The sequence below is a fragment of the Eumetopias jubatus genome, unplaced genomic scaffold (assembly GCF_037043125.1).
Source record: "Eumetopias jubatus isolate StellerSeaLion01/CBP00866 unplaced genomic scaffold, mEumJub1_p1.0 scaffold_12, whole genome shotgun sequence".
NCBI lineage: Eukaryota > Metazoa > Chordata > Mammalia > Carnivora > Otariidae > Eumetopias > Eumetopias jubatus.
This window is the reverse complement of record NW_028274818.1, coordinates 24440291-24462085: the sequence shown is the minus strand read 5'-3', so window position 1 is coordinate 24462085 and position 21795 is coordinate 24440291. Positions and strand designations below refer to the sequence as shown.

Genomic DNA, 21795 nt, shown 5'->3' with positions numbered 1-21795 from the left:
GTGCCACATAAAAACAAAAGTGATCTTTTTGCAAATATAGTTCTATTTTCTTGGTCATTAGTACTCATATTTAAATCATATGAATAACCATAAATAAAATTTAGCTTCACACTTATAAACAGTGTTAATATCAGGGACAGAAAGACTGATAAAATTCTATTGCTAATTTGTAGACATATAATGAGCAATAAGCAGTGTCTACCTTCACTGTAATTTAAGAACTTACATTTTTAAATAAGATTTTATTTACTTATTTGAGAGAGAGTGAGAGAGAGCATGAGCAGGGGGAGGGTCAGAGAGAGAGGGAGCAGCAGACTCCCTGCTGAGCAGGGAGCCTGATGTGGGGTCTCAATCCCAGGACCCTGAGATCCTGATCTGAGCAGAAGAAGGTGGATGCTTACCGACTGAGCCACCCAGGTACCCCTAAGACCTGACATTTTCAAGAATATACCTAAATTTCAAATATATGTTTGCAAATATAGTTTTTACCATAAAAATATTAAATTTCATTGACTGTCAATTTGAGAAGCGTCTTCTCACCAATGCACTGAGGAAGTGGGGTCCACATTCCACTAATACATGTAATTGACTTGTGTCCAATCATTGTAAAATCTTCTCTGCAATTGAACTCTACTGAATCTCCATGGCGATAGGGAGGGGAAGAAGACTCAGCAACAGAGCCATAATGAAGTTCAGGTATATCTCCACATGTACTCTCCACCTCTGTGAAAATTTCACAGAAATATGTTTATTTACAAAATGCAATTTATGTGTTTATATGAATACAAAGAGTGTTGACTTATGTTTAAATATGAATATTTTTATACATTACCAATACACATAGGCAAGTCTGTCCATTGTCCATCAACACACTGAATTTTATTAAAACCCTTCATCAGAAATCTAGTATTGCAAATGTATTCCACCAAATCATTGTGTTCATAGATTTCTTTGTCTGTTTCTTTCACTTCCCCATTGAGGAGTTGAGGAGGTGGTGGACACTGTTTTGTTTGCTCTACAAGAGAAATACTGTGTGAATAATGGTTAAATTATCTATTTTACAACTTAAAAATCCATACAATAGAGAGTTTTTAGAAATTAATTTATATAATTATAATATAATTTATTATAGCCTTCTTAAACAACGGTGTTTGCACCAGAAACATGTTTCCCAGTTCTATTACTTACACTGAACTAGTGTATAGGAAATATTTTAGCCCAAGAAATATGTTTAATAATCTAGGTATTCTAAGATGTATGCAAACCAATTAATAAATGTGGTTGTGTAAATTACAGCAATATTTATATTCCATGGAAACATTTTATCAAAACTGTTTGAAAAAATGCCATCATTTGAGGCAAGCATTTGATCAAGATGTTTTAACTTTGATTAAGCCATACATGTGATTCAATTGACTATAAGTTGCTTGAATATGATTTAGACACTCAATAAAACTTGAGATAAGGCCCATGCTATACAAAGTGTCCAATATTATTGGTGGAACTGTAGGCAAAAGGAAAAATAACAAAAGAGTGTGAGACATCATATATGTATCTATCCGTACTTCCACTACATATTTCAAGAAAAATTGGAGATTAATTGTTTACATAAGGAAGTCTGAGGTATCTACTAACCAACACATGTCCTGGCTTAACGCACTAGATCATAGACACACTCGAAGCCAACAGAAAATTAAGAGTGACAAACGAAGGTTGATATCCTAATTCTTGTTTTAGCAATTGTAAGATAGATATTCACCTTTACATGTTGGAAGATTAGGGGACCATCCAAAGTGATAACACTGAACTGAATCTGGTCCAACTCTTTTAAGTCTTTGTCTGCAGGAGAATTTCAACAGGTCTCCAACTCTATATTTGTGTTTTCTGGGTTCAGGAACTAAGTATTCTCCTACTTCTGGAACCTTGCATTCTATTTCTATAAAAAAGTCAAATAATTTAGTAAGACTATATAATTAATCATCACCAAAGTAAATTTTATATGTGTCTTGTAAAAATGAGGTGCTGGGTACTGCATATACAGAGGGGCATCAGAGAAATCCTTCTCCTTGAAAAATATTACATATTAGATTTTACACACCTTCTAAATTCATAGGGACTCAGAAATATTAAGGCATTGAATAACAATGTATGTATCCTGAAAATGTATTTGTAATGTCAACTTGCTTATACTGGATCTGATTTTATAACTGACATTTATTTATAAAATACAATGTGATATTGTTTTGTACTCTCAAAACATAAAAGTATTCTCTCACATTAAAAAAGTGATGCTACAATTTAAAATTGCACTCAAATAAGAATTGGTATTTTTGTTTAATGTAAATATAACTGGAGAACCAGAACACACACAAGGCATTTCTAATGTTGTTTAAAGAAACTATTAAAATAGCTTAATTCATAGTATATATTAATTATATTAGTAAAGAAATCAAACTGAATCATAAACTGAAACATGAAACAAAATAAAGAAATATGTTCAAGGCCACATAACTAGGCATATTCTAGGTATCCTGAATATTTATATAATATACAACTATCTATTCTTATTGAATCTATAATTTATACCATCTATTAATAAATTATTGATTATTCTGATTCAAATTAGGAATATGTAAAATTATCCCTTCAAATTTGCCAAGTTTGTGACATTTGTGACATTCCTAAATATTATAAAAATGAATTTTTCTTATTTGGAACCCTCCTATCTTGCTAATAAATTTATAAAATTAAAAACTGGAATTTAAATATTAGAATCATACTAAAACAAAAACAATCCTTTGACATATTAGAGCATTTGTAATTATTAAAACATTTTGCAGATGAGGAAGAGTGAACAAAGCTTCAAATAAGCTTGGTTGTTGCCCTAAGATATATGTTTAATCAATGATGGAACTGGAATTTAGTAAATGATGGAATTGGAATTTTATAAGTGACGGAATTGACCAGGCTGACTCCACAGGATTCACTTATACTTCCTTGTCCTTTAATCATTTTCTTCTCTCCACATCTATGAGAAGTCATTCCAAAATGTTTTCTTCTCCCTGTTGTCTGGGTCCTCCTTTTTCTATCTATTTGCCACCTATTTCTCTTCTGCCCGACACCTAAACGCTGGAATGCTTCAGGGCTCAATCCTGAGCTCTCTTCTCTTTCTATTCTGCATTCTTATCCAATTTGATATCATCATTTTTTGGGTGATAATTCCAAATATATACCTCTGATACATATATTCAACTCTGTAGTTTACATATCCAATTTTGATTGTCCATGGGCCGCTCAACCATAACGTGCTCAAGTCAAAAGTTGTGATGTTCCTCCCAAAGTGTTCCTTCGTCTGTCGGCACCACCTTACAAAAAGGCATTGCCATTTACCTGCTTGCTTATGAAAAAATTTTTAAAACAAGCTGTGAATCGCTTGATTATTACTCTCTCTTGCATCCAATATTTAGGAAACATCAGCTGTGTTTTCTACCAACAAACTAGATCTCTAATATGTTCTGCTTTGCGTCTCGTCAGCCAACACCCTATCCCAATCCCCACACTCACACACCCTGCATAAGCTCCTGATCTTCTCTTCCTTACCAAAGCACAACATATGAAAAACACTTTTCAAAAAATCTAGATACAGTTATATTCTTTCTTTCCTTAAGTCTTCTTTATGGCTTTTTATCAATCATAAAGTTAATCTAAGTGCTGACATGCCTTGAAAATAACCTGAATAATCCTTTCTTTGCCTCTTATCCAGCATCAGTTCATAAAATTCTCCTACATCTTGAGTAGAATCTGCTCACCCTGATATTTCCCAAATATTGTTTTGTTGTCAGAGTTTTGCACATACTGTTCCCTTGGCGTGGAACACTCTAAATCCACTCAAGGTTCCCACAGATTCAAGTCCTACTCCACCTCCTGGAAAATAGTGGATCCCAAACATGAAAGAGAGTCATGTAATAATTGTCCACAGAACTTGTCAAAGTCAGAAAAGAAAGAGCTTTTGGGATCTGAAGAAATTAACACTCAAGGTAGAAGGTGTAAAAGCAGAAACTCAGGAGCAAAATAGCTGAGGAAATCGTAAGAAACTTTAATTTTGGTTTTCTTACACCATACACTAAAAGAACCCCGTTTTAAGTAATATGAAAGCCTGCATTTAGAGTAACAAGCACAGTTATATTTTATTTACAAATCTGTCATGTATATGGCCCATAGGAAACATTAATGTACCGTGTTAGAGTATTGTCTTTGGGCTTTAAAACACCCTGTTCTCCCAGTTTACATTAAATCAAGAGACACCTGATTTTAGTCACTATTTCTTAAAAATGACTTTAAATAATGCAAATTTGTTCAAAATGGAATATTTTAAACACGTATTATTAATTTTGTCAATCCTGCAAAAAAGAATACCTGAAAAAACAGCACTTACCATAACATGCTGGTTTATGAGACCAACCATCGTTATCACACACTATGGAACCTGTGCGCCCATCTCTGCTTTCAAATCCGTCATGGCATTCATAGTCCAACTTGTCATTGAGTTTAAACCATGTGCCATTGCTTTTGATTCTGGCATTCTCCAATACTGGCATGTCACAAGATTCTAATGCATAATACAATTGAAGGTTTCATTTCTAATATTATTTAATGGGCAATGTAATTAAGTCTCATCCCAAGGAGGTAAAAAAAGCTTTATCAATTAGTATGTACTAACAAATTATGTATCATATTAAAATAATCTAAGAATACCAGTGATAAATCATTGTCCAGAAAAAGTTACTCAAAATGAAAAAATATGTTTCTACACAGCGATTTTCTTATCACTTAAATACTGTGAAAAATTTATTCTAAGAACACTTTTTTCAATCAATTATACTTATGTGTTTATCCCATGCTTGTAATAAAATAGGGCATTACAGATGTATCATAGTTTTTCTAGCCAAGCTGAATAGCATTTTGTGAATTAAGATGACATACTCATTAGCAGTGTGACAAATAGGCTAGATTAGTTGAATAAGATTAGTTTTCAACAATGCAAGTAAATTTTTAAGCATTCTATAAAATCTACAACATAATAATTTCTAAAGCTCATATGCTGATTTTTTTACCCAAATATATTCCTAATGGCTGTGTATTCTTTTAAACTTACCAAGATTGAATAGAGAGATAAATCTGTTGTTTATAATTTGTTATAAGGAAGTGAAGTGTTAAAAGTCTCAATTTTTGTTAGCACTATACCAGAATGATGTTAATAAAGGTTTAAATAATTCATCTCAAATGTTATACTGTGTTATGTAGCCAGCTACCTTAAAGCTTTAAAAAAGAAAGCAAAACTAGTGAAAAAAGAGAGAGAGATGTTCTCTTCTATAATAAGAGTGTTTTAATGGATAATTGATTACAATTTAATATAAAATGAGTTCGATATGGGAACAAATTTTATCATTTTTTTCCTGTGGCTGGTGCCCATAGTAAGCATGGAAATTGAAGAAAATAAGGAAGTGAAAACAGTAGAAATGGATATTCAAATATCCACTTTACTTAAAGTGAATATGCTAAATACCAGTTCAAAAGATCACTGTGTAGCTTTGGAGTATAAGATAAACTGAGCAAATTGTTCTTGGAAAATCTTCATAAATATCTAGGGACAGGGAAATCTTTCAACACAGCTGCATTTGGTACTATCTGGAAACATTTCTGTCTCCACTAATGAGATGTTTATGAAGATTTCCTAAGGGAGAGGGTTTTTTAGAAGTGGACCTACCCTGGATCATCAAACATGTAAATTCTACAGGTTAAATTAAAATTATGCACTATGGACCCTGATCTTGACTTAAAAACATAACTTTTATGTCTAGGAAAAAAGACTGACATAAAAGTTTAATCACCTAAAAGCAGGTACAATAGGGCACAAAGATGTCAGCCGAAAATAAATGAGTTTATAGGAGAACACACAGAAGGCTCCCTATCTAGTTTCCAAATCACAGGATGCTTTATTTAACTTAATTAATTAATTAAATCACAGGATGTTTTAAAGTGGAAGAAAACTTGAACTGAAAGATAGACTGATACTCCACCCTACAAGTGATTAATCTTAATAGTAAAAAAAATTATATATTTTTTCATTTATCTTTTCAAATGGGAACCACGTCAGCCCCTCCCCCGAGAAAAGAATTAAGTTAAACTTTAAACAATGATCATGAGGATAATGAATATGAACATAAAATTACTCACTAATACATGTGGGTTGAGGTGACCATCCACTATGCAGACATGTAATTGATCCTGAAGTTTTACCATCTGGTGTTACATATCCTGATTTACACTGATATTGTGTTTCTTTATTCAAGGGATATGCAAATTCATATTCAGAAAAAAATCCATTTTCAATTGTTATATCTGATTTTAAACATCTTTCTGAAAGGGAGACAGTATAAGGAAAAGATAAGCATGTAAATAAGCATTTTCATAAAGACTCAAATAATATAACATATAAAAAATAAGGAGTTACTTATAAATGAAAACCCAGAAAATCCAAATCACCCAAATTCTTGTGACAGGGAAAATAAGCTATGAATTTCCAAAGATATTAAATCAGGATAGTTCATTAAAATTTTTTTTTTTGGAATGAAGAAGCAAAATTTAGAATGCTCAGAATCCCTTCTAGGAGATTATTAGAAATTTGTTTGTCTAATGGATCTGGAATCCTACAGCATGCCAGAACGATACTGGCAATGGATCCTTTCCAGGCACTTGTTTTAAATATTGTGTACTCAGGATCTCTTTAGCAACCCCAGCATTCAGTTAACTAACTGGGGTATCTCAGATCAGGTGATGATCTCAGAGAATTTGCTACCATAGCTACCACAACTCTGAGAATTTGAAATGTCTGTCATCATAACTGGGTGCTTAAAACCATATGGATACATGGAGTTCGATGAGTCTGACACAGATCAACACATTACATTCATTTATCTTCTAAGACCAAAATGATGATCCTCAAATTATGTATAACGTAACTTGAAACAATAAAGAAGACTTTTGTCAGTTACCAGGTCTCTCCACAAAATTCAGCTTTATTTATTGACTAGTCCATGAATAAAGAAGAAATCAAAGGGGAAAACATGAAGTATATATTTTTTCATAATTGGTAATTCTATTCCTTCACTTGGGGCACCCAGGAGACCGGACATGGGATACTTGGAATATTAAACACTCAGGATATGGAATTAAAGTATATAATCTTAAAAAAAAAAAGACATTAAAGCAGCGCCTGGGTGTCTCAGTCAGTTGAGCATCTGACTCTTGTTCTCAGCTCAGGTCTTGATCTCAGGGCTGCAAGTTCAAGCCTGGTGTTGGGCTCCACGGTGGGCATGGAGCTTACTTAAAAAATAAAAAAAATAAAAAGATATTAAGTCTTTTGAATTAAATGATAAAAAACATTTTAAATAAAATTTTGTGAGATGATACTAAAGTAGTGCAGAGGGGGAATTTTACCATTATATAGATATAATAGAAAAGAATAGGGGCGCCTGGGTGCCTCAGTCGTTAAGCGACTGCGTTCCGCTCAGGTCATGATCCCAGGGTCCTGGGATAGAGCCTGAATTCGGATCCCTGCTCCAAGGGAAGCCGGCTTCTCCCTCTCCCACTCCCCGTGCTTGTGTTCCTGCTCTCGATGTGTCTCTCTCTGTCAAATAAATAAATAAATAAAATCTTAAAAAAAAAAATAGACTGCATACCAACTCATTGTTTTGCTTTAAGAAATTAAAAAAAGAAAACCCAACATGCGCATAAACTTGAAAAATAGATTGTTGTTAGTGAGATGGTGGAATAGGATGCTTTATTGTTCTCTATTTGATTTATTTCTGTTCTAATCTTTATTATTTCCTCCCTTCTAACTTTGGGCTTGGTTTGTTTTTCTAGTTCCTTGAGGTATAAAGTTAGGATATTTATATAAGATCCTCTATTTTAATGTAGGCACTTGCAACTAAAATCTTCCTTCTTCCCACTGCTTTTGCAGCATCTCTAAATTTTGCTACATTGTGTTTTTGTTTTCATTTGTCTCAAGATATTTTTAAAAATTCTCTTGCACTTTCTTCTTTGACCCAATTGTTTGAGAGTGTGCTGTTTTCTTTCCATGTATTTGTGAATTTTCCCATTCTTTTTGCTGTTACTGATTTCTAGTTTTACTCCACTGTGGTTGAGAAAGATACTGTTATAGAATCTTTCATGTGCCGTTGAGGAGAATGTACACTGCTGGGTGGAAAATTCTGTATATAACTATCAGGTCCATTTTGTTTATATTGTTGTTCAAATCTAGAGCTTCTTTCTTGAATTTCTGTCTGGGTGTTCTATCCATTATTCAAAGTGGGGTAATGAAGTCTCCTAATATTATTGTATTGCTGTCAATTTCTCCTCTTTAGAGTTGTGAATATTTGTTTTCTATATTTAGGAGTTCCAATGTTGGATCCACATATGTTGAAAATTGCTACATCTTCCTGTTGAATTGACTCTTTTATTATTATATAATGACCTTCTTTGTCTCCAGAGACAGTTTTAGACATAAAGTCCATTTTTTTTTTCTGATAGAAGTATAGCCACTCCAACATTCTTTGGTTGCCATTCACATGAAATATCTTTTCCCATTCCTTCACTTTTAGCCTACTGTGTCTTTAAACCTAAAGTGAGTTCTTGTTTTTTACCTATTCAGGTACTGTATTCCTTTTAATAGTAAGTTTAATCCATCTACATTTAAAGGGATTATTGATAGGTGAACACTCACTATTCACATTTGGCTAATTGTCTTCTGTTTTGCAATTGTTTTTTCAATCTCTTCCACTTTTGATGACTTCCTTTGCTATTTGATTATGTTTTACAGTTATTTACTTTGATTTTTATCTCCTTATCTTTTGTATGTCTATTATAGGTTTTCCTGCTTACTTTATTGAAGTATAATGGATAAAATTGTATATAGAAAGTGTACAATGAGATGACTTGGTACACATATACATTTGGTAATGATTTCAAAATCACATTAATCACCTCACATACTTTTTTTTTTGTAGCTGGAATGCTTAAGATTTACTCTCTTAGCAAACTTGAGCTATACAATACATTATTGTTAACTACATAATATTACTAACTACATGTACATTAGATCTTCAGAATTATTCATCTTGTAACTGAAGGCTTACAGCCTTGGACCAGCATCTCTTCATCCCCCCCCCCCCATCTGCAAGCCCCTGATAATTACCATTCTACTCTCTGCTTCTATGAATTTGACCTTTTCTTCTTTTCTTTTTTGATTTTATATACAAGTTTAATCATGAAGTGTTTGTCTAACTCTGGCTTATTATGTTTAACATAATGTCCTCTAGGTTCAACAATGTTGTAAATAGCAAGATTTTCTTTTTTCTTGTGGTTGAATAATATTCCATTATATATATAGATATATATCTATATATATAATCTCATATCTTCCTTATCCATCAGTGGACACTTAGGTTGTTTCTGTATGTTGGCTATTGTGAATAAAGCTATAATGAACAGGAGGGTGCAGATATTTCTTCAAGATACTGATTTCATTTCCTTCAGATATATACCCAGAAATGGGATTGCTGTATCATATGGTAGTTCTGTTAAATTTTTGAGGAACTTGCATATTGTTTTCCATATGCCTATAACAAATTACATTCCCACCCAAAGTATACAAGAGTTTCCTTTTTCCACATTCTCACCAACACTTGTTATCTCTTGTCTTTTTGATAAAAGCCATTTTAACAGGTATGAGGTGATAGTTCATTGTGGTTTTGATTTGCATATGCCTGATGATTAATGATTTTGAGTACCAATTGGCCATTTGCATGTATTCTTCGGAAAAATGTCTATTCAGATCTTTGCCCATTTTTAATTGGATTTGATTTTTTTTGCTACTGAGTTGTATAAGTTGATATATATATATATATATCCAGATCTATGATTTGCAAATATTTTCTCCCATTCCATAGGTTGCCTTTTCATTTTGTTGATTTGTTGAATAGAAGCTTTTTCATTTGATATAGTTTTATTTACTTCAGCTTTTGCTGTCTGTGCTTTGCTGTCATATCCAAAAAATATCATTGCCGATATTTCCCTATGTATCTTCTAGGACTTCTTCTATAGTTTCAAGTCATATTTAAGTCATCTAGAGTTAATTTTCATCAGTGGTTTAATATTGTGGTTTCATTTTTTTTTTTTGCTTGTGCTGAAGACACTACTCTCCTCATGTGTATACTTGGCACCATTATCTAATTTTAATTAAGGATATATGTGTGACTTTATTTCTGGTTCCTAATTTTATTCCATTGATCTGCCAATATGATATTATTTTCATTTTAATCACTTTATAATATAGTTTGAAACCAGGAAGCATGATGCCTTCAGCTTTGCTCTTCTTTCTCAAGATTGCTTTGGCTCTTTGGGAGTCTTTGTGGTTCCATGTAAATTTTAGGAGTGTTTATTCTACTTCTGTGAAAAATGCCAGGGCTATCTTGACATGAATTGTGTCTATTGATCGCTTTGGGTAGTATGCACATTTTAACAATATTGATTCTTCCAATCCATGAACATAGGCTAACTTTCCATTTATTTATATCTTCTTCAATTTATTTTATCATTGTCTTATTGTTTTCAGGATACAAGTCTTTCATCTCTTTGGATAGACTTATTCCTAGGTATCTTATTATTTTTGATGCTATTGTAAATGGTATTGTTTTTTAAATTTCTCTTTCTGATAGTTCATTATTCATTACACAACAGATTTTTGTGTATTGATATTGTATCCTGCAACTTTACTTCATTTATTAATTCTAACAGGTTTTGTGTGTGTGTGTGTGTGTGTGTGTGTGTGTGTGTGGAGTCTTAGGGTTTTCTCTATATGTCATCTACAGACAGAGATAATTTTACTTCGTTATTTTTTATTTGGGTACCTTTTATTTCCTTTTGTTCAATAGTGGTGAAAGTGTGTATCCTTGTCTTTTTCCTGATCCTTGAGGAAAAGCTTTCAGCTTTTCACCATTATATATGATGTTAGTTATAGGCTTCTTATTCATGGCCTTTATTATGTTGAGGTATATTTCTTCAATACCTAATTGTTGAGAGTTTTTATCATAAATGGATTGTGAATTGTGTCAAATGCTTTTTCTCTATCTATTGGGATGATTATATGATTTTTAACCTTTGTGTTGTTGATGGGGTTTATCACATTACTGATTTGCATCTGTTGAACCATCCTTGAGGCCCATGGATAAACGCAACTTCATTACAGTGTATGAATCTTTTAATATGCTGTCGAATTCAGTTTGCTAATATTTTGTTGAGCATTTCTGATCTATGTTTATCAGTGATACTGGCCTATAATTTCTTTTTTCTTGTAGTGTCCTTGTCTAGCTTTGACACTAAAGTCATGCTGTTCTGGTAAAGTGGTATTGGAAGTGTCCCCTGCCCTCAAATTTTTGGAATGGTTTGAGAAGAATTGGTATTAATTCTTCTTTAAATTACAATGAAAATTTCTGGTCCCAGACTTTTTTTTGTAAAGATATTTTAAATTAATGATTCAGTCTTGTTGCTTGTTATTGATTTGTTCAGATTTTCTATTTCTTAATGATTTTGTTTTGGCAAGTTTTGTATATCTAGGAATTTATCCATTTCTTCTAGGTTATCCAATTTGTTGGTGTGTAATTGTTTATGCTTGTCTCTTATGAACATTTGTATTTCTGTGGCATCAGTTGAATGTCTCCACTTTCATTTCTCATTATGTTTATTTTATCTTCTCTTTTTTCTTAGTTTATCAGCATTAGGTTTGTCAATTTTGTTTATCTTTTCAAAAAGGTAGGTATTAATTTTGTTGATTTTTTGGGGTCTTTATTTCACGTATTTCTTCTCTGATTTCTGTTATTTCCTTGCTTCTGCTAATTTTAGGCTTAGTTTGTTCTTCTTTTTCTAGTTTTTTTGATGTATAAAGTTGGTTGTATATTTGAAATCATTTCTTTTTCTTATCACTATAAACACCTCTCACAGAACTGCTTTTGTATGTGAGGCATTTTTTCCTCTCTTGCTGCTTTCAAAATTCTCTCTTTGTCTTTGGTTTTAGCTAATTTTATTGTAAGGTGTCTTAGGGATGATTTCTTTAGGTTGAATCTGTTTGGGGACTTATGAGCTTCTTGATTTTGATAGTCCATATTTCTTCCTAGATTGATAAATTCTCAGCCATTATTTCTTTAAGTAAACTTTCTGCCCCTTTCTCCATTTCTTCTCCTTTTGGGACTTACACAATGCCTAAAATGTTTCCTCTGATAGTCTCCTATAATTCATATGGGCTCTCTCTACTCTTTAAGTCTTATGCTTTGTTCTCCTCTGACTAGAAAATTTCAAATGACCTCTCTACTTCACAGATTCTTTCTTCTGCTTCATAAATCTGCTGTTGATGCTCTTTGTTGTATTTTTCATTTCATTCATTGTATTCTTCAGTTCCAGAATTTCTGTTTGGTTCCTTTTATGATTTCTATCTCATTGTTTTCCTGATTTCTTTGAATTCTCTTTCTGTGATTTCTTATAGCTTGCAGAGCTTCCTTAAAACTACTGTTTGAATTCTTTATCAGGAAAATCATAGATCTTCATATTTGGGGGTAAGTTACTGGAATATTATTGAGTTCCTTCAGTGGTGCCATGTTTCCTTGATTTCTCATGTCCCTTAAAGTCTTGCATTGCTGCCTTCACCTTTGAAGAAGGTCTCACTTCCTCTAGTCTTTTCTGACTGACTTTGGGAGAGAAATACTTTCTGTCACACATGTTAGGGATTTTGAGGCTTTTTAAAGAACTTTTTAATGGATATATCTGCTCCCTATGTTTTGCTACTACTTGGGAGGGAATTCTTAGATTGTATGCCTTCTGTCAATCCTGCAAAGCCAGTCAGGTTCCTGACAGCTTCCTGTTTGCTGGGTGCAGTGCTGAATGCTCAGGTATGTGCTTTGTACCATTCCTATGGAGTCAGTTTGGCTTTCTAGGTATGCGCACTAGCCATCTAAAATTGCTGCATTCACTACCTTTGGGGCATACACAAGGAGCTGGCCAATGGGTAGCAGGTGTGCAGAATGTTGGGGGTGCCATTAGGTGAGGAGGATCTGCAGGCAAGTCATCCCCAGTGGTTAGTGGGTACATCAGGGTACTCCCTGATGTAGTTTGCAAAGTGCTTAATAGGATCTTTGTCCCTTGATGAATTGAGCCCTGATTGCTGTGCTCCAAGCTTTCTTCAATCCCTTCAGTCATGAAGATCAATCTCAGAATTCTGGATGTGGTGAGAAAGAAAAGGGCCTTTTGGTCAGAGACCCACACCTGAGGAAGCCAGATGCTAACTCACACACTCTTTCCCTCAGTGGAGAAGTGGCAGGCTGAGTGGGTCTCTCTTGGCACTGAACGGTGCCACTTTGTGGAAGGAGTGACTCGGATAATTGAAAGTGTTCCTCTCACCCACTTCGATGCACCCACCGTTGGATCTTTTTGCTCTAATGGTGTGCTGAAACACCATTAGATTCTTCTGCTAGATTCCCAGACTCCCAGAAAGATGCTCTTGTCTGTGGGTGATTGTAAAAATTGGTGTTCTTTGGCACGAAGAATAGAAACTTGTATTCTGCCATCTTGTTGGTGTCACTCTTTTTTTCTTAAATTGAATGTAGGTATGCATGTATGCATTTAAGCTTTTATTTTAATACCAGTTGGTTAACATGCTCATCAAGACAAGTGCAATCCTTAATCTCCATCACCTATTTCACCCATTCCCTTTCCCCTGTCACATCTCTCCCCTCTGGTAACTATCACATTGTTCTTTACAGTTAAGAGTCGTTTTTTGCTTTTTGTTTTTTTGTTGGTTTGTATCTTTCTCTCTCACTTTCCCCCCTTTACTCATTTGCTTTGTTTCTTAAATTCCACATATGAGTGAGATCGTATGGTATTTGTCTTTCTCTGACTTATTTCACTTAGCATTATACTATCTAGCATCATCCATGTTCTTACAAATGGTAAGATTTCATCCTTTTTATGGCTGAGTAATATTCCATTTTATACATATACCACCTCTTCTTTATCCATTCATCAGTCAATAGACAGACTGCTTCCGTATCTTGGCTATTCTATATAAGGCTTCTATAAACGTAGGGGTGCATGGATCCCTTTGAATTGGTGTTTTTTTTCTTTGAGTAAATACTCAGTAGTGTGATTGATGGGTCATACAGAAATTTTATTTTTAACTTTTTGAGGAACCTCCGTACTGTTCTCCAGAGTGGTTGCACCAGTTTGCATTCCCACCAACAGTGCAAGAGGGTTCTCCTTTCTCCACATCCTTGTCAACACCTGTTGTTTCCTATGTTGTTGATTTTAGCCATTCTGACAGGTGTGAGGTGATATCGCATTGTAGTTTTGATTTGCATTTCCCTGATGATAAGTGATAATGGATATCTTTTCTTATGTCTGTGGGCCATCTGTGTGTCTTCTTTGGAGAAATGTCTGTTCATGTCTTCTGTCCATTTTTACACTGGATTATTTGGTTTTTGAGTGTTGAGTTTTATAAGTTCTTTATATATTTTGGATACTAATCCCTTACCAGGCATGTCATTTGCAAATGTCTTCTCCCATTCCAAAAGTTGTCTTTTAGTTTTGTTCATTGTTTCCTTTGCTGTCCAGAAGCTTTTTATTTTGATGTAGTCCCAATAGTTTTTGTTTTGTTTTGTTTTGTTTTTGCTTTTGTTTCCCTTGTCTCAGGGATCTATCTAGAAAGTTGCTGTGGCTGATGTCAGAGAAGTTACTGCTTGTGCTCTCTTCTAGGATTTTTATGGTGTCAGGTCTCACATTTAGGTCTTTTATCCATTTTGAATTTTTTTGGTATATGGTATAAGAAAGTGGTCCCATTTCATTCTTTTGCATGTTGCTGTCCAGTTTTCCCAACACCATTTGTTGAAGAGACTGTCTTTTTCCTAATGGATTTTCTTTCCTGCTTTGTCAAAGATTATTTGACCGTATAATTGTGGGTTTATTTCTGGATTTTCTATTCTGTTCTATCAATCTATGTGTCTATTTTTATGCCAGTATCATATTGCCTTGATCACTACAGCTTTGTAATATAACTTGAAGTCTGGAATTGTCATGTCTCCAGGTTTGTTTTTCTTTTTCAAGTTTGCTTTGGCTATTCAGGGTCTTTTGTTGATCCATATAAATTTTAAGATTGTTTATTCTAGTTCTGTGAAAAATGCTCTTGGTATTTTGATAGGAATTGCATTGAATGTGTAGATTACTTTGAGTGGTGTAGACATTTTAACAATATTTATTCTTCTAATCCATGAGCAGAGAATGTCTTCCATTTCTTTGTGTCATCTTTAATTTCTTTCATCAGTATTTTATAGTTTTCAGAGTACAGATCCTTTACCTCTTTGGTTAGGTTTATTCTTAGGTACTTTATTATATTTTGTTCAATTGTAAATGGGACAGTTTTCTTAATTTTTCTTTCTGCTGCTTCATTATTGCTGTATAGAAAGGCAATAGATTTCTGTACTGTGATTTTGTAACCTACAACTTTACTGAATTCGTTGATCAGTTCTAGCAGGTTTTGATGGAGTCTTTTGGATTTTCTATATAGAATATAATGTCATCTGCAAACAGTGACAATTTTACTTCTTCCTTACTGATCTGAATGCATTTTATTCCTTTTTGTTGTCTGAATGCTGTGGCTAGGACTTGCAGTACTATGTTGAATAAAAGTGGTGAGACATCATTGTCTTGTTCCTGACCTTAGGGGAAAAGCACTCAGTTTTTCCCCATAATGGATGATGTTAGCTGTGGCTTTTTCATATGTGGCCTTTATTATGTTGAGGTATGTTCCCTCTAAACCTATTTTGTTAAAGGCTTTTATCATGAATGGATGTTGTACTTTGTCAAATGCTTTTCCGGAATCTGTTGAAATGATCATATAGTTCTTATCCTTTCTTTTACTGATGTGATGTATCATGTTGATTGATCTGTGAATATTGAACCACCCTTGAAACCCAGGAATAAATTCCACTTGATTGTGGTGAATATCTTTTTAAACGTATTGTTGGTTTCAGTTTGTTAGTATTTTATTATGGATTTTTGTGTCATCAGAAATATTGACCTGTAGTTCTCTTTTTTGTGGTGTCTTTATTGGTTTTGGTATCAGGGTAGTGCTGGCCTCATAAAATGGATTTGGAAGCTTTCCTTCCTTTTCTATTTTTTGGAAGAGTTTGTGAAGAATAGGTATTAACTCTTCCTTAAGTGTTTGGTAGAGGGCTGCCTGGGTGGCTCAGTCAGTTAAAAATCCGACTCTTGATTTCAGCTCAGGTTGTGATCTCAGGGTCATGAGATCCAGCCCTATGTCAGGCTCCGCACTCAGCAGGGAGTCTACTTGGATTCTCTCTCTGCTCCTCCCTCCCCACCCTCTCTCAAAATAAATAAATAAATCTTAAAAAAATGTTTGGTAGAGTTCATCTATGAAGCCATCTGATCTTGGACTTTGTTTATTGGGTTTTTTTGATTATTGATTCTTTTTCTTTTTTTTTGCTTGTAATTGGTCTGTTCAAATTTTCTGTTTCTTCCTGTTTCGGTTTTGGTAGGTTTATGTTTCTAGGAATTTATCCATTTCTTCTGGCTGTCCAATTTGTGGGCATGCAGTTTTTCAGAATATTCTCTTATAATTGTTTGTGTTTTTGTGGTGTTGGTTGTTATTTCTCCTCTCTCATTTGTGATTTAATTTATTTGGTTCCTTTTTCTTTTTGATAAATCTGACTAGGGGTTTATCAAATTTATCAATTCTTTCCAAGAACCAGCTCCTGGTTTCATTTATCTGTTCTATTGTTTTTCTATTTATCATTTACTTCTGCTCTAATCTTTATTATTTCCTTCCTTCTGCTGGTTTTAGGTTTTTTTCTTATTGTTTTTCTAGCTCTTTTCAGTGTAAGGTTAGGTTCTTTATTTGACATTTTTCTTGCTTCTTGAGCTAGGCCTGTATAGTATAAACTTTCCCCTGGTAACCATTTTTGCTGCATCCCAAAGATTTTGAACTGTTGTGTTTTCATTTTCATTTGTTTCCATGTACTTTTTAATCTCTTCTTTTATTTCCTCTTGACCCATTCATTGTTTAGTAGCATGTTACTTAACCTCCATGTATTTGTGATCTTTCAGATTTTTTTCTTGTGGTTGACTTCTAGTTTTATAGCGCTGTGGTCAGAAAAGATGCATAGTATGACTTTGATCTTTTTGAATCTGTTGAGGCTCGTTTTGTGGCTTAATATGTGTTCTATTCTATGTGCACTTGAAAAGAGTGTGTATTCTGCTGTTTTATGATAGAATGTTCTGAATGTATCTACTAAATCCATCTGGTTCAGTGTGTCATTCAAAGCCATTGTATCCTTGTTGATTTTCTGTTTAGATGATCCGTCCACTGATGTAAATGGGGTGTTAAAGTCCCCTATTATTGTATTATTATTGATTAGTTCCTTTATGTTTGTTATTAACAGTTTCATGTATTTGGGAGCTCCCATGTTGGTTGCCTACATATTTACCATTGTTGTATCTTCTTCTTGGATTATCTCCTTTATTAGTATATCTTGTCCTTCTTTGTCTTCTGTTATACTCTTTGTTTTAATGTCTATTTTGTCCAATATAAGGATTGCTATCCCAGCTTTCTTTTGACACCCATTTGCATGATAAATATTCTCCACTCCTCACTTTCCATCTGCAGGTGACTTTTGTTCCAAAATGAGTTTTGTAGGCAGCATATAGATGGGTTTGTTTAACCATTCTGTCAACTTATGTCTTTTGATTGGAGCATTTAGTCCATTTCCACTCAAAGGAATTATTGATATATATATATATATATATATATATATATATTTATTTATTTATTTATTTATTGTCACTTTATTACCTGTTTTGTGGTTGTATTTATTGCCACTTTTTTACCTATTTTGTCGTTGTTCCTGAAGATTTTCTTAGATCTTTTCTTGTCGTTCTCTCTTTTATGGTTTGCTGGTTTTCTTTAGTGACATATCGGATTTCTTTCCCTTTATTCTTTACATATTTATTAGTGGTTTTGATCTGTGGTTACCATTAGGTTTGTACATAATATCTTCTGCATATAGCGATCTATATTAATTTGATGGTCACTTAAGTTTGAACCCATTCTTACTCCTCTCTTCCCCAGGTATATTGTGTCATATTTTACATCCTTTTATTTTGTGAATTCCTTGACTGAATTTTTTTTACAGAAACATTCATTTTTACTGCTTTGGGTTTCCTACATTCATACTGTCACTTTTGGTCTCTTCTTTTCACTCGGGGTCCCCTTTAATATTTCTTGCAGGGCTGGTTTAGTGGTCATGAACTCCATTAATTTTTGTCTGGTAAACTCTTTATTATTTCTTCTATTCTGAATAATAGGATTTCTGGATAGAATATTCTTGGCTGCAGATTTTTCCCATTCAGCACTTTGAATTTATCATGCCACTCCCTTCTGACTTGGATATTTCTGCTGAAAATCCCCTGGTAGCCTTATGGGTTTTTCCTTATATTTTATTGTCTTTTTGTTTTGTTTTGTTTTTGTCTTGCTGCTTTTAAATTTTTTTTCTATATCACTATGTTTTGCCAATTTAATTATAATATGTCTTGGTATGGGCCTGCTTTTCTTGATTTTGGGGGGTTCTCTATGCTTCCTGGATCTGGATATCTGTTTCCTCCCCCAGATTAGGGAAGTTTTCGCTATTATTTCTTCAAATAAATTTTCTGCCCCTCCCCTTTTTTTCTCTTTTTCTTCTGGGACTCCAATAATAGGAATGTTGTTGTGTTTGAGGAATCACTGAGTTCCCTATGTCTATTCTCATATTGCATAATTTTTTTCCTCTCTTTTGTTCAGTGTGATAACTTTCTGTTACTCTGTCTTCTAGGTCATTAATTCCCATTCCTCTGCTTCTTCCAGCCTGCTGTTCATTCCAACAAGTGTGTTTCTCATTTTGTTTATAGAGCCCTTGATCTCTGCTATGTTATTCTTTATCTCTGTGTTAAAGGTCTCACTCATGTCTTTGACTTTTTTCTCAAGTCCAGTGAGTATCTTTGTAATATTATCTATCAGGCATATTGCTAATATATATTTTACTTACATCTCTGGCTGTGGCCTTGTAGTGTTCTTTCGTTTGGGACAAATTCTTCTGTTTTCTCATTTTGTCTAAATTTCTATGCATGCGTCTTTGTTCAGAAAGTTAGCTACTTCTTGGGGTGCCTGGGTGGCTCAGTTGGTTAAGCGACTGCCTTCGGCTCAGGTCATAATCCTGGAGTCCTGGGAACGAGTCCCATGTCAGGCTCCCTGCTCAGCGGGGAGTCTGCTTCTCCCTCTGACCCTCTTCCTTCTCGTGCTCTCTATCTCTCATTCTCTCTCTCTCAAATAAATAAATAAAATCTTTAAAAAAATCTTAAAAGAAAGTTAGCTACTTCTCCTGTTCTTGAGGGTAATGGCCTTATGAAGAAGAGGTTCTATAGTGCTCTGCAGTGTTGTGATCACTGTCCCCCAGGGCCTGACACTTCAGGGAGTGTCTGCAGTGTGTGCTGTATGCACACTGCTGTTGTGTCCTGACTGCTTTATCCTTCAGACCAATCATCTGCAGAGGCTCTCTTTGCCTGTTGTGGTCAGTATTTGGTCCCTGGCCTGACTGTGGTGAGTTTTAATTTTAGGTGTGCTGTGGTCTGCTTGTGAAATGAGACCTCTTATCACCACTGCTGGAATCAAGGCTTCCCAAAACTCCCAGGTCGGGAGATATGGTGAGGGCAGGGGTTTGGCTTGGTCTTCTGGGGGAGAATGCTGGCTCCTCAGGGACTGAGGCAAGCATGACCGGGAAGGGTGGTTCCACTGGAGCACAGGGAGGTGGGATTTGGTGCAAGCAAGTTAAGTAGTGAGTGCTGGCCCTGTGCTGGTTCCTACAGGTGGCTCTGTGTTTATGCTAAAGGGTGGGGGAGGGCAATGGCACCTGCCAGTTCCTTTGTTCCCAAAGGGCTCTCTCTGTGAAAACTGCCTTTCTGCAACATGCTCCTCACTGTGTGCCCTGAGTGCTCTTCAGATTGCTCTTTCCAGCTGTATGTTGACAGGCTGCTTGGTTGCCTTTTCTCCAAGCCCCAATGTCCTTTGAGCTGTCCCAGAGCCAAGCACACTGACCTTGAAAACCCCAGGCTTTAAACCCCACTGGTTATAAGAATTATGAAATTTGGCCTCTCTCACTTTCCAAGACAATTGCTATGGTAATTCATTTTTCCCATGTGCTCCCTTGTGTGTTAATCTGTCCCTTGTCTTTCTCTGTGACCATGGCTCTCTCCCCACCTCAGTGGCCACAATCCGTTTCTCTCAAACTGTGTACATCTTATTTCTTCAATGTGGCCTCTTCTTGACCTTTAGTTGTGGAATTTGTTCTGCCGGTCTTCAGGTTGATTTCTGGGGTACTTAGGATGGTTTGATGGTTATCTAGGTGTATTCATGGGACAAGGCGAGGCTAGGTTCCTCCTTCTCCACTACCATCTTCTTCCCTCCACTGCTGGTATCACTCTATTATTACAGGTTTCTTCTTTGTGTTTTACTGTTTTCTTGACTAATACCTATCAGTAGACATCTATTTTGCTGCATATGTATCAAGAAATGTGTATATCCACTCATACATACTTGGAAAAAATAAAGCTAAGTATATCTATTGGCAGAAACAAGAAAGTTGATATAAAATTTTGCTACAGTTAATAAAGATGTGGGTTAGAAAACCATAAATATACTGGGATCTCAGACCATTTACTTACTGAGAGGGATGCATTCTGGAGGAGGGAACCAGCCATTCTCTGTACATGTCATTATAGTCTGCTCATTTCGAAGACTGTAACCAGAATTGCATTTAACTCTCACAGTTTCATCTTGGAGAAATGTTCGTTCATACCTTGGATAATCTCCATTTTTCAAATAATTGAAAATACATCGTCCTAAAAATCATAAAAATGATGAACAAAAAATTTTAAAAACCCATAAATTCAGGCAAAATCATAAGTTAAAAACTCTTTGTACAATATTAAAACTATAATGCATAAGTATCCAAAAACTTAAGAAAAACTAAAGCTATTACCAAATGTGTAGAAAGAAAAAAATCAATATTCAATATTATTTATCTTCAGTTTTTATAATTAAAATTTGTATGAATGATATAGGCATTTTTGAAAAGCTTCTATCTTTATCTGTAATATGATTTTTATGTAGAACTCCTCATTAAAGGAAAAACCTATATTGGTCTTTTTGCTCATAAAACTCATCCCTTGGCCTCATTTTTGTCATACAAGGCTTAATTGTACTCACTTATGTGTTTTTCCCCCTCTACTATTTGAAATATGTACACATATACAATTATAAAAAGGTTTACTTACTGCGGCATGGTACTTCTGGTTCCCAACCTTTGTGTGTGCAAGTAATGTATTCCCACAGCCTTTGTGAAGGAGTCACAAAATTGGAATCACAGGAATAGTAAAACTTTTGTCCTGTAGCTGCTGGAAAGTATGATCTATAGCGCTTTTCATCGTATAAACTTCCATATTTTATTTCTGGAAAATCACAGGGCCTCGCTTGCAATACAAACAAAAGAAACAAAAACAGTATAAATAATATTTTACCTTAATAAAAAAATCAATTTAGAAATGAATTGTTTCATTGGTGAATTACATCCTCTTATTAGCATAATT

General features: G+C 34.4%; 1 protein-coding gene across 1 annotated transcript in view; it reads right to left on the bottom strand.

Annotated features, from left to right (window-relative positions):
• LOC114202783 (complement factor H) overlaps positions 1-21795 on the bottom strand; it is an 88544-nt gene that overhangs the window by 24559 nt on the left and 42190 nt on the right. The window contains exons 8-14 of the mRNA XM_088016999.1: positions 21484-21674; positions 20872-21048; positions 6238-6420; positions 4436-4609; positions 1760-1936; positions 833-1015; positions 541-723 (exon numbers count right to left, since the gene is read on the bottom strand). Coding sequence (XP_087873125.1) covers positions 541-723; positions 833-1015; positions 1760-1936; positions 4436-4609; positions 6238-6420; positions 20872-21048; positions 21484-21674 — 1268 coding nt within the window. The remainder of the gene's footprint in view (positions 1-540; positions 724-832; positions 1016-1759; positions 1937-4435; positions 4610-6237; positions 6421-20871; positions 21049-21483; positions 21675-21795) is intronic.